The sequence below is a fragment of the Carex rostrata genome, chromosome 28, assembly GCF_964058835.1.
Source record: "Carex rostrata chromosome 28, lpCarRost1.2, whole genome shotgun sequence".
In the NCBI taxonomy this organism is placed as follows: domain Eukaryota; kingdom Viridiplantae; phylum Streptophyta; class Magnoliopsida; order Poales; family Cyperaceae; genus Carex; species Carex rostrata.
In genome coordinates this window covers 6,734,956-6,747,836 of record NC_135945.1, presented here as the reverse complement: position 1 = coordinate 6,747,836, position 12,881 = coordinate 6,734,956, and the positions used below count along the sequence as shown (strand labels likewise).

The 12,881-nt window shown below is 34.2% G+C and overlaps 3 protein-coding genes across 3 annotated transcripts in view; 1 reads left to right on the top strand and 2 right to left on the bottom strand.

Annotated features, from left to right (window-relative positions):
• The first annotated feature begins 1,257 nt into the window (after positions 1-1,257).
• The window catches only part of LOC144545787 (glutamate receptor 2.8-like), a 75,702-nt gene continuing 64,078 nt past the window's right edge, over positions 1,258-12,881 (top strand). The window contains exons 1-3 of the transcript XR_013508583.1: positions 1,258-1,537; positions 2,068-2,235; positions 3,026-3,136. The gene's annotated coding sequence lies outside the window, so the exon portion shown is untranslated. The remainder of the gene's footprint in view (positions 1,538-2,067; positions 2,236-3,025; positions 3,137-12,881) is intronic.
• Positions 2,277-12,881, bottom strand: part of LOC144545780 (glutamate receptor 2.7-like) — a 44,655-nt gene continuing 34,050 nt past the window's right edge. The window contains exon 6 of the transcript XR_013508580.1: positions 2,277-2,502. The gene's annotated coding sequence lies outside the window, so the exon portion shown is untranslated. The remainder of the gene's footprint in view (positions 2,503-12,881) is intronic.
• LOC144545793 (glutamate receptor 2.8-like) lies at positions 2,784-6,960 on the bottom strand. Its single transcript, XM_078294362.1, has 6 exons — positions 6,669-6,960; positions 5,614-6,379; positions 5,061-5,340; positions 4,419-4,617; positions 3,772-4,175; positions 2,784-3,452 (listed from the first exon to the last, which is right to left on the bottom strand). Exons 1-6 carry the CDS (start codon positions 6,916-6,918, stop codon positions 3,015-3,017), a joined length of 2,337 nt encoding a protein of 778 aa, XP_078150488.1. The 5' UTR covers positions 6,919-6,960; the 3' UTR covers positions 2,784-3,014.

The window sequence follows — 12,881 nt, the reverse complement described above, 5'->3', positions numbered from 1 at the left end:
TCCTTTACACATCTAAGACTACTGTATTTCTACTCTCCTATCATGCATATCATTTTTTTTTTTTTTGAAAGAGAAACATGAGGGTCAAACCCTCAAATTTCATATATAATAATAAACAGTGGTATGATGAAAAAGTCCTTACACAAATTATTTACAAAACACCTCAAAGAAAGGAAAGTAAAAATAAAAGAAGATCAACATGAAAATCAGAATAAAAGAAAATAAAAAAAATTATTGTAACTGCCACAGTATCAATTTACTTCTCAGGAAATCAAAGTCTAACCTCTTGCACTATTTCCCAAGATAATTGAGTTGAACTTTTGCTCACTCCTTGAAATATTCTTCTACATCTTTTCTTTCATATAGAGAACACCATGGCCAATGATGTTCTTCTTATCTTTCTAATATTTTATGTATTACCTAAAAGTGACTTTTAAATTGGAATCAATAACTCAGAATTCAAGCATTTTTATTTTTTTTCATTAACTCGTAAAGAAATATATTAATTTTTCTTACAGCCGCAGAAAAATTCGGCAGAAAAAATATTGATCCGGGTTATTTGTAGTTGTCATTCTAATAAATTAAATTATATAGTATTCCATCTAATTTTAAAGAAATATATAAAATATTTCTATTTAAATAAAAAAATATGAAAAATGTAAAAAAGAAAGTTGAAACCGCAATTTTTTTTTTCCGGTTTGGAATTTCAAAACTACATTTTTTTTTGCGGAAATTCAATCAGAAACCGCAAAAAAAAAAAATTGTTGTTTGAGTAGATTTTCAAATAACTCAAAAAGTTAAATAGTTTTTGAAATTTGATATTTTTTTTTTGGATATTAATAAAAATTTTGGGAGAGCGAACCTCTGTAGTGGAGGTGGGAAATAAATCTACTGTGATTCCACTTTGGAATCACAGGCTCCCTGCAATTTCAGATCTCATCCTTAATATTTTAGAATGCGAATCTCAACAATAATTGTTTCCTCTGCACGGATCTCGAAACAGCTGAACAGTTGAATGTGGAATCGCAGGATCTGTGATTCTTTAGAATCGCAGCAGATTTATTTCCTACGGAGGTGAGTTACTTGATAGGAGGAGGTTTATCCTACGGCCTTTGTAAACACAAAAAAAAAGACAAATGAAGTTAGTAAGATTTGAAGCCCATGGGCCTTGAATGTATGGGGAGAAACTGTATAGTTCCTACAAGCCCATTACGAATTTTTCTCCAATAGGATCTTCCCTGGAGGACGCTTCTGTTCTCTCGTCTCCGGCTCTCCGCCTCCGCTGCCTTGGAACTTGGGGGTTGGGGCAGGAGCGAGGTGGAGATCGTAACCACCACACTCACCTCTGCAAATTTCGCACTCTCCGCTACAACGAATTCTCTCTCTATCAAGTAACTCACAAATCACAATGCGACAAAATAAAAGAGATTGGTGACTAGGATTATCGAGCTAGAGGCATCTCTGGAGGCTTCATTGGAGAAGGGGCTGCATCTCTGAGAGTTGTGCTGCATCTGGGCTCAGGCAGTATAGATTTAAGGTACTTCAAAGTTCCTTTTTCTTTTTTGAAGAACAGACTAAATTTGTTTTCATTTCTGGATATGCAATTGCTGAGCATTGAGAAATGCTGAATGCAACAGAGCAGAGATGAATCTAATCAAGTGTGTTTTAAGGTCTTAATTGGAACAGTTCAGTTCTGCTACTCAACTAAGTTTTGTTGCTCCAATCGGGATTTTTTGTGTAAATTTTCTTTATGATTTCTTACTTTAGGGCACATTCTTTTTTTGAAAAAAGAGCCATTTGTTGCTATGTTAGTAATTTGACATACTTATAGTAAACTTATGCAATTTTTGCAATTAGATAATCTGCAAAATTCAGTGAAAGAAGTTCCCAAAAATGTGATGATAAACCAAAATTGAGCTGTTCAATTAAACTCAACTTAACCCAATTCAACCTCATCACTACCCTCATATGTGCAATTAAGCAAGCTTTGGTGCTTTGCCCAGCTAGGATTTCAGAACCGTTCCATGTCAACTTCAATCTTCAAGTTCTTATTTCATTTTATTTCAGGACAATCAACTGCTTCATTACTCTTTCAAAGAGTTTTAGTCTTTTAGAGGCGTCAAAGTGGTTCTAACCCAGATATAAGGTCAGTTCGTCAGAGCATGCAAGCTCACCTCACAGTGACGATAAAATTGATGAAGAAACAAAGGATGCTCTGATTTTTAAACCAACCAGGTATGTTTTTTTGGCATCAAGAGACGAGTAGATAGAACAAGTAGCTGTTGTGCATTATTTTTTTTTTCTTTTATTTGTACTTCCATCAGTTGCTTGACATATTATCAGCTCCAAAGTGCGAATCATACACTTGTCACTGACAATTTATATCCATTTCGGTGTCAGCATTTGTATCTACAAACATTGTAGAATCACAATATTTTGTTAGGGCTGAATACAAAGGGATCTCTGCCGCAATTCAGTTATTGTCCCGTAATCTCTCTTCCACTTGAAGAATGGCATGCAAATTGGTCATGGGGCATCTCATTATGTTGCTATACCTCTAATCAAGAAACTAGACTCTGTATTAGTCTGCTTTATTGACCAGTAACAGTCACCTTTGCACAGTTGGATGGTGTTGGGATGTGCTTTGCTTGTTTATGCTGCCATTGCATTTTGGGACACTGAGGCAAAACATTTTTCATCATGACAATGAGGGGGGGATTATAGGGGGAAAGCAAATGACTAGTAAACTTTGTGACTTCTTTGATTCTCTGAGTTTAAAGAGAAAAGTTGAACAACTGTATATAGATTCTATATGCTGACTAAAGAGAAGTTTACATCTGAAAATCTCAGTTCACATATATATTACATTAGAACATATTAGCTAACTAGCTACCGGATTACTTCTGCTATCCTCATTTCATGTCGACTATCACCAACTACAAAAGAAAATGCTTGAATCTTCTGTTAATTAACATAGCTGCTTGTGCTCTGTTGACACAACCTGTAAAAATGAACTATATTACAGATTCAGATGATGATATCATGTTGGCATTCATTGTTGAAGTGTTGGTGTCACTTTCAGCAGGTGATATAGCAACAGCATCACCGACTTGGTCTTCCTCTTGGTTCATGGTGGGTAAGGCTTCAATATCAATTTTCTCGTCAGTGCTTGTTTCAGGGCTCATTATGTTAATCTTCATTTGCCTGTTTTTACAGAATGACATGGTTGCATATATTAGTAGACATATTGTGGAAACAACTCCTGTGATGAGAAAAAGCCCCCAGAAGCTGAGAAAGTTCAGGCTGTTTGACTCCACGGTGATGCTGCCACTATTCTGGCAGTTTGCATCTCCTATCCATTTCTTCTCAATGCGCAGTATGTCATCTCCACCCGTTATGTTGAGGATTGCGCTTGAAATGTCGGCAACTAGTGGAGAACCCTTGGTGAAAGCCTGTCCATCAATTGGAGACCGGAAAGGTAAATATGGTATCCATACTTACTATGAGGATTAACAAACAAATTGAACATGGATGGTATTCAACTCTTGACTTTAGTTCTTCCCTATTGGTACTTAAAGATTATGGTGTTGAAGAATACCGACTCTTGGTTTTTATCTATTGAGCCACAATGCGATGCTTATTAAATATCAAGGATTCTTTCTTTGATTTACTACAGGTTGTTGTCATCTTTGGATAACTTTTTTCTTGTGTAAGCATGTTCGTGCAATTAGTTTATAGCATACGAAAATACATAATTAACATTAAACTTACAAATCCAAAGCCTGCTGTCTTGTAAATTGGTCCAACCATGGTATATGACTTGCAATTTTTTGCAAGGAATAACTTGATGTAGGGTATTTCGTGTACTATTGCTGCGACTCCACCATTTGCGCTTCCTTTCTCAAGTGCCTCACTATATTCCTCAAGGTGATAACCTTTCATCTTTGTTCTGTCAAAGCCGAGCTCCTGAAGCAAGCCTTCCACAAAAGAACCTACTCCATATCCAACATAGTCGCCGTTATTTTTGAGATCATAGATGTCGGTTACTGTTGGTTGAAGCTGTTGTACAGTTAACATCGAAGAGAGACTTGCAGTGTAGCTTGAGGTCAATATAAGCAGAACAAAGATGGACACAATAGCAACTATCTTTGATAGGATACTCTCCAGCTTCTCTTCTACATTTATTTGCAAATATGTCAGATTGTGACTAACTTTGTCAACTTGGAACATGATAGCCATTTGTATAAAAAATAAATTTGTTTTCTAAGAAAATGCCAATTTTGATATGTAGACAATTTTCTGATAAGAGAACTTACGATATGCGAACAAGGATAATTGCACTATAGTTCCGACATGCCCTGATATAGATCTCTTGAGGGGGGCCCTGATTTTTGGCTCCAATATCAGTATGGTGATGCCGGCATAGATGAGAAATGCAAAGCTCCCCAGCCATAGATCATAAGTCAATGGCTGTAAGAAAATAAATGTGTTTTTATTTTCAGTTTGCCTGACTCGCACAATCATTGCTACTCCTGAGTCAGTGTATGGCATTGAGAAGTCCGCATAGCGTGTACGGTTGTGCCTTATTGTAATGTCCCCTATAACTACGTCATATTTCTGCATGATGAAGCAATTTCTTTATTCAAAGGTATTTGGTGGTTTCAAGTATTGATCATAGACCTAAAAGTTGGAAAAATTCAAAATAAAAGCCAACTTTTATTATTGCAAGCATTTGTATAACTGAGTCTAAAGTATCGGTTAACAGGACACAGACATACATCATTGCTAGATTAAAAATGATTGGCTAATTGTAATCATCAGTATGTGCTTAAAAAGGTAGTGCCTCAAATAATATCAAGAAGTACAGTAGAATCTTAACAGTATCAAGAACAAATTTAACTTTTCAAATGAATTTACTCTTATACAATGAAGATTAACTAAACTACAAAGATGAGAAGTGTATTAGTTATAAAAACCCAACAACCATATTTAGCTAAATTAGTGGCAGTTGTTGCTAGATTGCTTAATCATATTATTTTTTACAAAAAGTAGACATGTACCCGAAGATGAACTTGATAGACAAATTCATCGTAGGTGATTGAGCTTTTCGCAGACACCCCTCCAAAATGTTCATATTCGAATGGGACTGCATAATGCAATTGCTTTACTGCTGCTTCAAACACATCAACTGAGTATCCGCTTGCTCTTGTTGTATTTGTTTCAGGGTCTATCTCCACCTTCATGAACTCAGGATATGAACCTACTGTTACTCCAACGCGTAATTTTGTACCACTGATTGGAATTTCCCAACCCTTCGGCACAACAATTGTTTCCCCAGGCCAAATGACAGGATTTAGATCTGCTGCTGATGTTGAATTATAGCTCTTGTTATTGCTTTCATCTACTTCCCTTGATAATCCTTGTTCTTCTCTCCAATATCCAACTTCTCTTATCCCCCTTCCAACAATGTTGATTATTTCAAACGAAGAATACTGCAACTGTCCATTTATTAATTTAAAGTTGCCACTCAGACCTTGAAACTTGATGTCGGTGATTGCCTTAAGAAATTGTGGTCCATTGGAAAAGACATGCTGCGATGGAGGAACTGTCAAGTTATCAGTTTTGGTATTTTGAATCCCTACTTCTTCTACCGTCATTGCTAGTGCATAGATGGTATCATACGCCCATAATGCATAGATGCTAGGTTCATTAGACATTTCATGGGGATTGTCTTCATGGAATCTCCTTTTCAATCTGATTGTGAAGTAATTCAACTCGTCAGTCTTGGGTATATATGGCCGTACACCTAGAGCCCCCTTCATTGCACTAGCAACACTTTCATTTAAGGAATAGACCATGTTTGTCACTCCATCTGTCATAATCCATACATACCCTTCACCCATCATCCCTACTTCTTTAGCCATCAAAAATAGGTTAGAGCCCAAGGAAGATGACATGTGTACAACAAAAACCCTAGTTTGCATGGTCTGTAATTTATAGAGTTCTTGCTTGATTTGGTCATATGTTGACAAATTTGATATTAAACTGCGGTAAGGGATACGCACATTGATCTCTTCAAGGGCATTTGCAAGGAAGGGTAGAATGCCCCATCCAAATTCAGTATCTTCATAGATTGTAACTACCTCTCGCCATCCATAGGCTTTGATGAGAGAGGTAATAGTTTTTATTTGAGCCGTATCATTTATGGTTGTCCTAATAAAGTAGGGCAGTTGCATGAAAGCAAGAGTGGGGCTGGTAGCTGAGAATGAAATTACTGGCACCTGACTGGTGTTTCCGATTTCAGAGACAATGGCAGCTTGTGAGGACTTCTGAGGTCCAATGATGACTTCAGTCTTATTGTTTTGTAGCAAGTCTAGTGCTGCAAGAAGGTTGAAGTTTTTAGACCCGAATTTAAGGGGAAGGGGGTTTAAAAAAAATAAAAGAAAAGAGATCTATTGTACGTTTGTTAATTAAGAAAGAGTAAAAAATTTACAGTGGAATTTGGTTCAAGGGAATTACAAACCCGAAGACCATAATTACAATTTCATGTCGGCAATTAATTGTTTGATGACTATATTTTTTAACTATGAATAATTGACATTGAAATAAAAGTTTACTTTGCACAATCAATAAATACATTACTACAGTTTAATAATTTGATCAGTCACCTGCTAATGTAGCCTTGACATTTTCCTGGTTGGAATCTCTGGTATAGAGCACAAGTCTGGTACTATAATTTGAATGTAGTGTGTAGAAATCTTCCACAGCCATTGCAATGCTTGTTCGAGCCATTTTGCCCAGAAGGGTATCCAAATCGAGTATAACACCGACTGGGATATTTCTGTTTGTATTTTGAGCTGTAGCAACGGAACCTATGATAACAAAGAGGAGAAACATAAATGTATCTGGTTTTCCCATTTTTGTGGAGAGTACAACCTTCTCTTTTATGTTCTCTTTTTATAGGCTGCACATATATCATGACTTAATGAGTTTACTTTGACAAATCAAGGAAGGAAAAAATGACAACATGAGTTTAATTGTTAGGGTCAAGGGCATCCCTTTCAACCCTTTGAAGATGGAGCTTCACAAATGAATATGCCCATCTCCCATGTAAGTATTTTCTTGTTCTGCCTTTGCTTTCTATTTAACTCCTTTTTAATTCTTTAAAAAATAGTCAAATGGTGAAGATGTAGCTGTTGAGCCAGCTGGTTTCCTACTACATCAGACCCTAATGATTATTTTATCAAAAGAATTAAAAAGACAAAATAAAAGTTGTAGTAATTAGGAGAAACCCACCAGGGGTGGTAGAGTTGAGCTAGCTAGCTTCCTCTTCTATTTCCTTAAAAATAAATGGGTCATTCTACATAAAGTTAATTTGAGGTGTGGGTGTTATGGTATTAAGTTGTCGTAATATCCATAAATTCAAGGGACTTATATGTAAAATCATGAAGAAAAGAGCTTGAGTGATGGCAGTAGGTATATGTATACATAGGTATCTTATGCAAAATTTTACTCATTTCAGTTCTGACAAGTGCACTCATATATATATATATATATATATATATATATATATATATATATATTTAAATGTTGATAGCTTGCTTCTTTGGTTTTTGATCTTCTTATTTCTTTGTTTAGTTCAATAACCAGTGATCAAAATCACTTCAGACTAGGTTCTGACAAATAGCAGACCTCAAATTGAGTTGCAATCATCTCTAACCAACCCCCTGTATCTGTACCAACACCAAACACAGTCAAAACTTGAAACAATGCATGCTGATACGGTGAAACAGTCAAGATTGACCATCTGTTAGTAAATCAATTATACAAAAAATTCTAAAATGAATTTAGCAAAACTGCTTCAATAACATGTCTCTATATATGTGGTATACACAGGGTGTTCCTTTTCCTATGCAACCAAATTGGGGACATACTTTTCAAGTACTCTTGAATCAAGCTCCCCTTGGAAATAATGCAATTGCAAGGGAGGATGAATGGTGGGGCAATCTACCTTCAACCTGAACTAGACCTTCTAGTGTCGGAAAGTGCATACTTTTGTGAATTACAAGTTCTAACGTATCAGCAAACTAGATGGTAACTTAATATGTTAATTTTTGTTAATTCATAGTGGGTATATTAGGAATGTGTAGGTACACAATACAGTACCTCATTAATCAACAATGTGCATGTGTTGATTATGCTATGTTAAGGCTTGATGCTTATTAAATGCTTTATGATTAATTTCTTAATGTGTTTTCTATTTGTAAGATGTGTTTTTGTTTATCAGTTTCAATGGGAAGTGGGTACTGGTTGGAAAGGGAGGATTGTCCAATGAGGGTTTTCTAGTATAAATCCATCCAGGTTATTATTTCCATTGATATATCCATAGAAGAAAGCACCTACATATTCAAATAATAGCGCCAAAAACTGATTAGGTGGGGCCCACTTTCATTGCCGGCCATGGAAATATTGGGGTGGGTCCCATATAATATGCCTTTAGAAATACTTACGGGCCCTAGGGGTGTCACCCTTGTAAATGAAATAGGTGGGACCTATGTTCCAAGCCCTTGGAAATAATCGGGTGGGTCCCTCATTTGATTGTCATGGAAAAACTAAGGTGGGCCCCACGTATGCTCTCCTAGAAATAACATAGACGGTGACCAAGTTTGAACGTTTTTCCAAGTGTCCTTTTTCCAAGAGCATGCCCATGGAAAAAACTAGAAATGAGTGTTTTCAATGGTGCTCTTGGAAATATTTGTTATTTCTAACGAAGGTATTAGCGACGGGAGTATTTTCAAGCGTGGCACTTGGAAAAAGTTATTTTATGGCTTTTTCCAAGAATAAGTTCATGGAAAAAGTCATATTTCTGCTCTTCCTGTGAATTCTAGTATTGATTATAAGCTGCAATGAAATCTATGGCATTAAATGACTTGGGAATAAGTCGTCAAGTTGCATATATATATATTTTCAAGTGGGCTACGGTGAGTTGTGAAGTAAAGCGACTATTTTACTTCACGCTCATATTTTGTGATTTTAAAGTTCAAAACGTCGATCCGAACCGTTCATCTTGTTCTTCATATTGAAATGTGCTTGGAGACCAAATTTTATATTTTTTGGATGTTTTTTACTATTTATTAAGCAATTTTGAAAGTCACTGATCTGATGGTCCAGAAAATTTTACTGTTTTTTACTGTTCACAGCAAAACAGCAATTTTCAAAAATGCTTAATAAATAGTAAAAAAATTTCAAAAAATTTAAAATTTGGTCTCCAAGCACATTTCAATATGGATTAAACATCTAACGGTTCGGATCGGTCATTTGGACTTTCAAAATAAAAATACGGCGTGAAGTAGAAACACGTTTTACTTCGCAACTCACCGTAGCCCACCTCTATATATTTATATATATATATATATCTTCCCGATAATTGTTAGGTCGAAAATGACTTGAAATGACTCCTAAATCTTGGTCAAACCGTGTGTCATTTGAACCACTCTAGACAATTAATGTAGAATTCAAACTAAAAATGTGACCAAAGAATACTAATTAAAAGTTGCCAATAGAAATTTCTAAATACCAAAACAAGCAGAATCTGAACACAAGACTTACCATCGGTTCATCAAATGATTTAATTTAGTCCACGTATTAAATTTTAAAGAAAATTAGGTTCTAATTTAAAATAATTTAATTTTACTATTTTCCGGATTTTGTGAAGATGGTAAAAAAATAACAAATATAATAATTGTTTGCATATACAAAAAAAAGTAATTTTAAAAAATCTAAAAGTTAGCAAAAAAAATACTAGATATAGTTAAACTTCGTTTTCCATATTTGTGTGCATTTATGATTAAAAAAATTTAGTGTCAAATCTTTTAGTTATAGGAGTTGAGTTATATATGCCGTTTCATGAAGTAAATACCCTCTTGTACTTTATGTCCCTATCTTCATTTCAAAGTTTAAATATTTGATCTGAATTATTCATTGTGATCTTCATATAAAAATATATTTAAAAAAATCAAAATTTACATTGTTTTAGGATATTTTTACTTTTTTTTCAATAGGTTGAAAAACCCTGTGTTTTAGTGGTCCACAAACTTTTATATTAATGGATATTCTACCTATCGAAAAAAATAGTATCTTTTTTAAAAAAAATGTAAAATTTGGCCTCCAAGGAAATTTCCATATGAAGATTACAGTTATTAATTTTTATATGAAAATCACAGTGAGCTGGTCAGATTTATTATTTATACTTTGAGAACAGAGATATATACATGCCTGAAGTAAGAAGACATTAAAATGTGATTTATAGTACTCCACAAACATTGCAAAATTGTCTGTGCTATATTTTTCAAAATCCGACCATTAAAATGTGATTTATACTACGATGCATATGAAAAATAATGGGATTTTGATGCAAATTTTTATTGTCCATCCCATGATATAACATTTACAACGGTTTACATTTAACAGTATATGATGGAATATCAAATCTATACTCAGTAAAAGTGGTTGAGAATCAATCCTCCACAACACTCGTCTACTATGAAAGGAGAGAGCCCAGCGAAAACCTAGAACTAGCCGCCACCCTCCCCTCCCTCCTTCTCCCAAACTCACACTTCTTATTCGTTCGTCATTTTCACTATTTGTAGATCTCATCTCCGATGCATCATGTCCTCCTTTCTCTTTCGCTCGACTCTATTTTTTCGAGTGGAGAAGATTGAGAGAGAGGAGGGAACCAAGCAGAGTCGATCGGAGTCGAGAGCGCGGTATCATCAGAGTTCGGAGCGTAGAGTCCTTATCTTGATCGGAGTGTGACGGTGAGTAGATCTGGTTGTCGGAATGCGATGGCGGTCGGAAGAGCAGATCCAGTCGTGGGACAAGATGAAGATTAAGGTACTAGAGCAATTATGAGTGTATATATGTAAGATTAGAAGAGTAGATCTAAGAATTTAGAGGGTTATTAAGGACTATTAGAGTAATTTAGAGGATTTCGTGAGAATAAATAAATAAATTTAGGAATTAGAGTCGCTTGACTCGTTGTAAATACATTTTTTATTAATCGAATTGTTAGTAGGCATTAAACCCGCTAACCTTCCAAAAAAAAAAAACACTCGTCTACTATATATTATATCAACTGTTGTTTGATTTGCATCAAGATTTGTACATAGATGATTTCAATAGAATGGTACTAAAATTGCATGACATTTGATACACAAACAATTCACAAATCCAATAAATACTATTTATTTATTTTTTTTATAAAATTATCTTGAAATATATTGTTAAAATGATCAAATATCCATTATTAATGAATTCCAACCCATACATTAACAGTGGTAATACAAAATACATGAAAACAATATAGGGATCACTAAAAAATTACCTATATTATTATAGTAAAAGAAAAATATGATACAAAGAGAGAAAATCTGGAAGCCACAAACGAATCTATGGAAGCATTAAAAGACTTGATAAATAGTCAAGTAACTAGGTTGAAAAAGACTTGAAATTAATACTCCAAAATCTTGGCCAAACAATGTGGCATTTGAACGATTCTAAATTCAAATTAAAAGTCTGTCCAGTAAATTACTAATTAAAAGTTCAAAATAATAATTGGTAGATATTTTTGCAACCCATTAGTGCTCCATATTTTTGGTAGTGACATGTCGGGGGTTGGTGGTTGATATTTTATCAATAATTTAAAATGAGTTTGAATAGTATAACATCAGTGTCATTTCAGTCTATATTACACTAACTCTAAAACTTATCAAATCAACTTCGAACGACTAATCCAAATTGTTCAAACCGATTTACATTATGAGTGATGCGTTTACATACAAATTTGTTATATTTTCGAATTATTTTAGTATCAAATCAAGCGGTAAAAATAATGAAAAATTAATGTATTAAAATTAACTTAAAAACTCACACATTTGACCGCTTGACTTAATACTAAATAAATTCAAAAAGTTATAAATTTTGCATGTAAACACACAACTAATGAAGTAGATTGGTTTGAACGGTTTGGATTCACCGTTTGAAGTCGGTTTGATAGGTTTTAGAGTTAGTGTTATATAGATTGAAATGACATTGATGTTATACTCGACAAACTCATTTAAAATTTAGAGAATTTTCTTGGATGGATTTGGTCCGTTCATTGTAAACGTACTGTTCAATCTAAAATTGTGGATTTCTCAAAAGAATTGAAGAAGTGGAAGATATCAAGTCAAAGGGAAAGAATAGTCACTGCATTTCATCTGAACATTTATTTTTTAAACAGCGTTGAAAATTTGGACAGACTTCTTACATATTCTGCAATGAATTTTTTCCATGAAATTGAGAATTTTTAGATATGGAAATGAGGATATTAATTTGTTTATTTTCAAGTAAAAAATTATTATAAACAAATTTATATTAAAGGTGTTTGGCAAGCATTTGAGATTTTTTTTTGGAATGTTGAATTCTTTAATTTCTTTTTTTACAATTATTGGATTGTGTCGATTAGAACTTTTTGGACTGTTTAATTCTGTTGTGTAATTAATTTTAGCCTTGTAATTTATCAATTCTTATATTCTTCCATTTTATGCATGACATATTAAATTCATCACAAACTGTATTTATTTATTTATTTAAAATTTTACTAGCATAGAAATATACGGAGAGAGATGACATTAATAGCTGGAGGCCCAAAAGTCCCTTTTTAGCATAGATCGGCCCACCAATACGCCACCTCTCTCTCAAGCAAGGCAACGTCGCCTCTCTCAGTCGGAGACGCACGCCATCCGCTAGTTGAGATTTATTAACTCAAAGACTCTTTTTTTAATTAATGCAAAGGATATGCACAAATTTTAATGTGATGTGTATGGATTTATATTCAAATT

Excerpts from the sequence above, each read along its gene's own strand:
- LOC144545793 (XM_078294362.1), bottom strand. The coding sequence starts at position 6,918 with ATGGGAAAACCAGATACATTTATGTTTCTCCTCTTTGTTATCATAGGT. Across the intron at positions 4,176-4,418 it reads TGCATTTCTCATCTATGCCG|AAGAGAAGCTGGAGAGTATC; the intron begins GCATCACCATAC and ends AAATAAATGTAG. Across the intron at positions 3,453-3,771 it reads AGACAGCAGGCTTTGGATTT|GCTTTCACCAAGGGTTCTCC; the intron begins GTAAGTTTAATG and ends ATTGATGGACAG.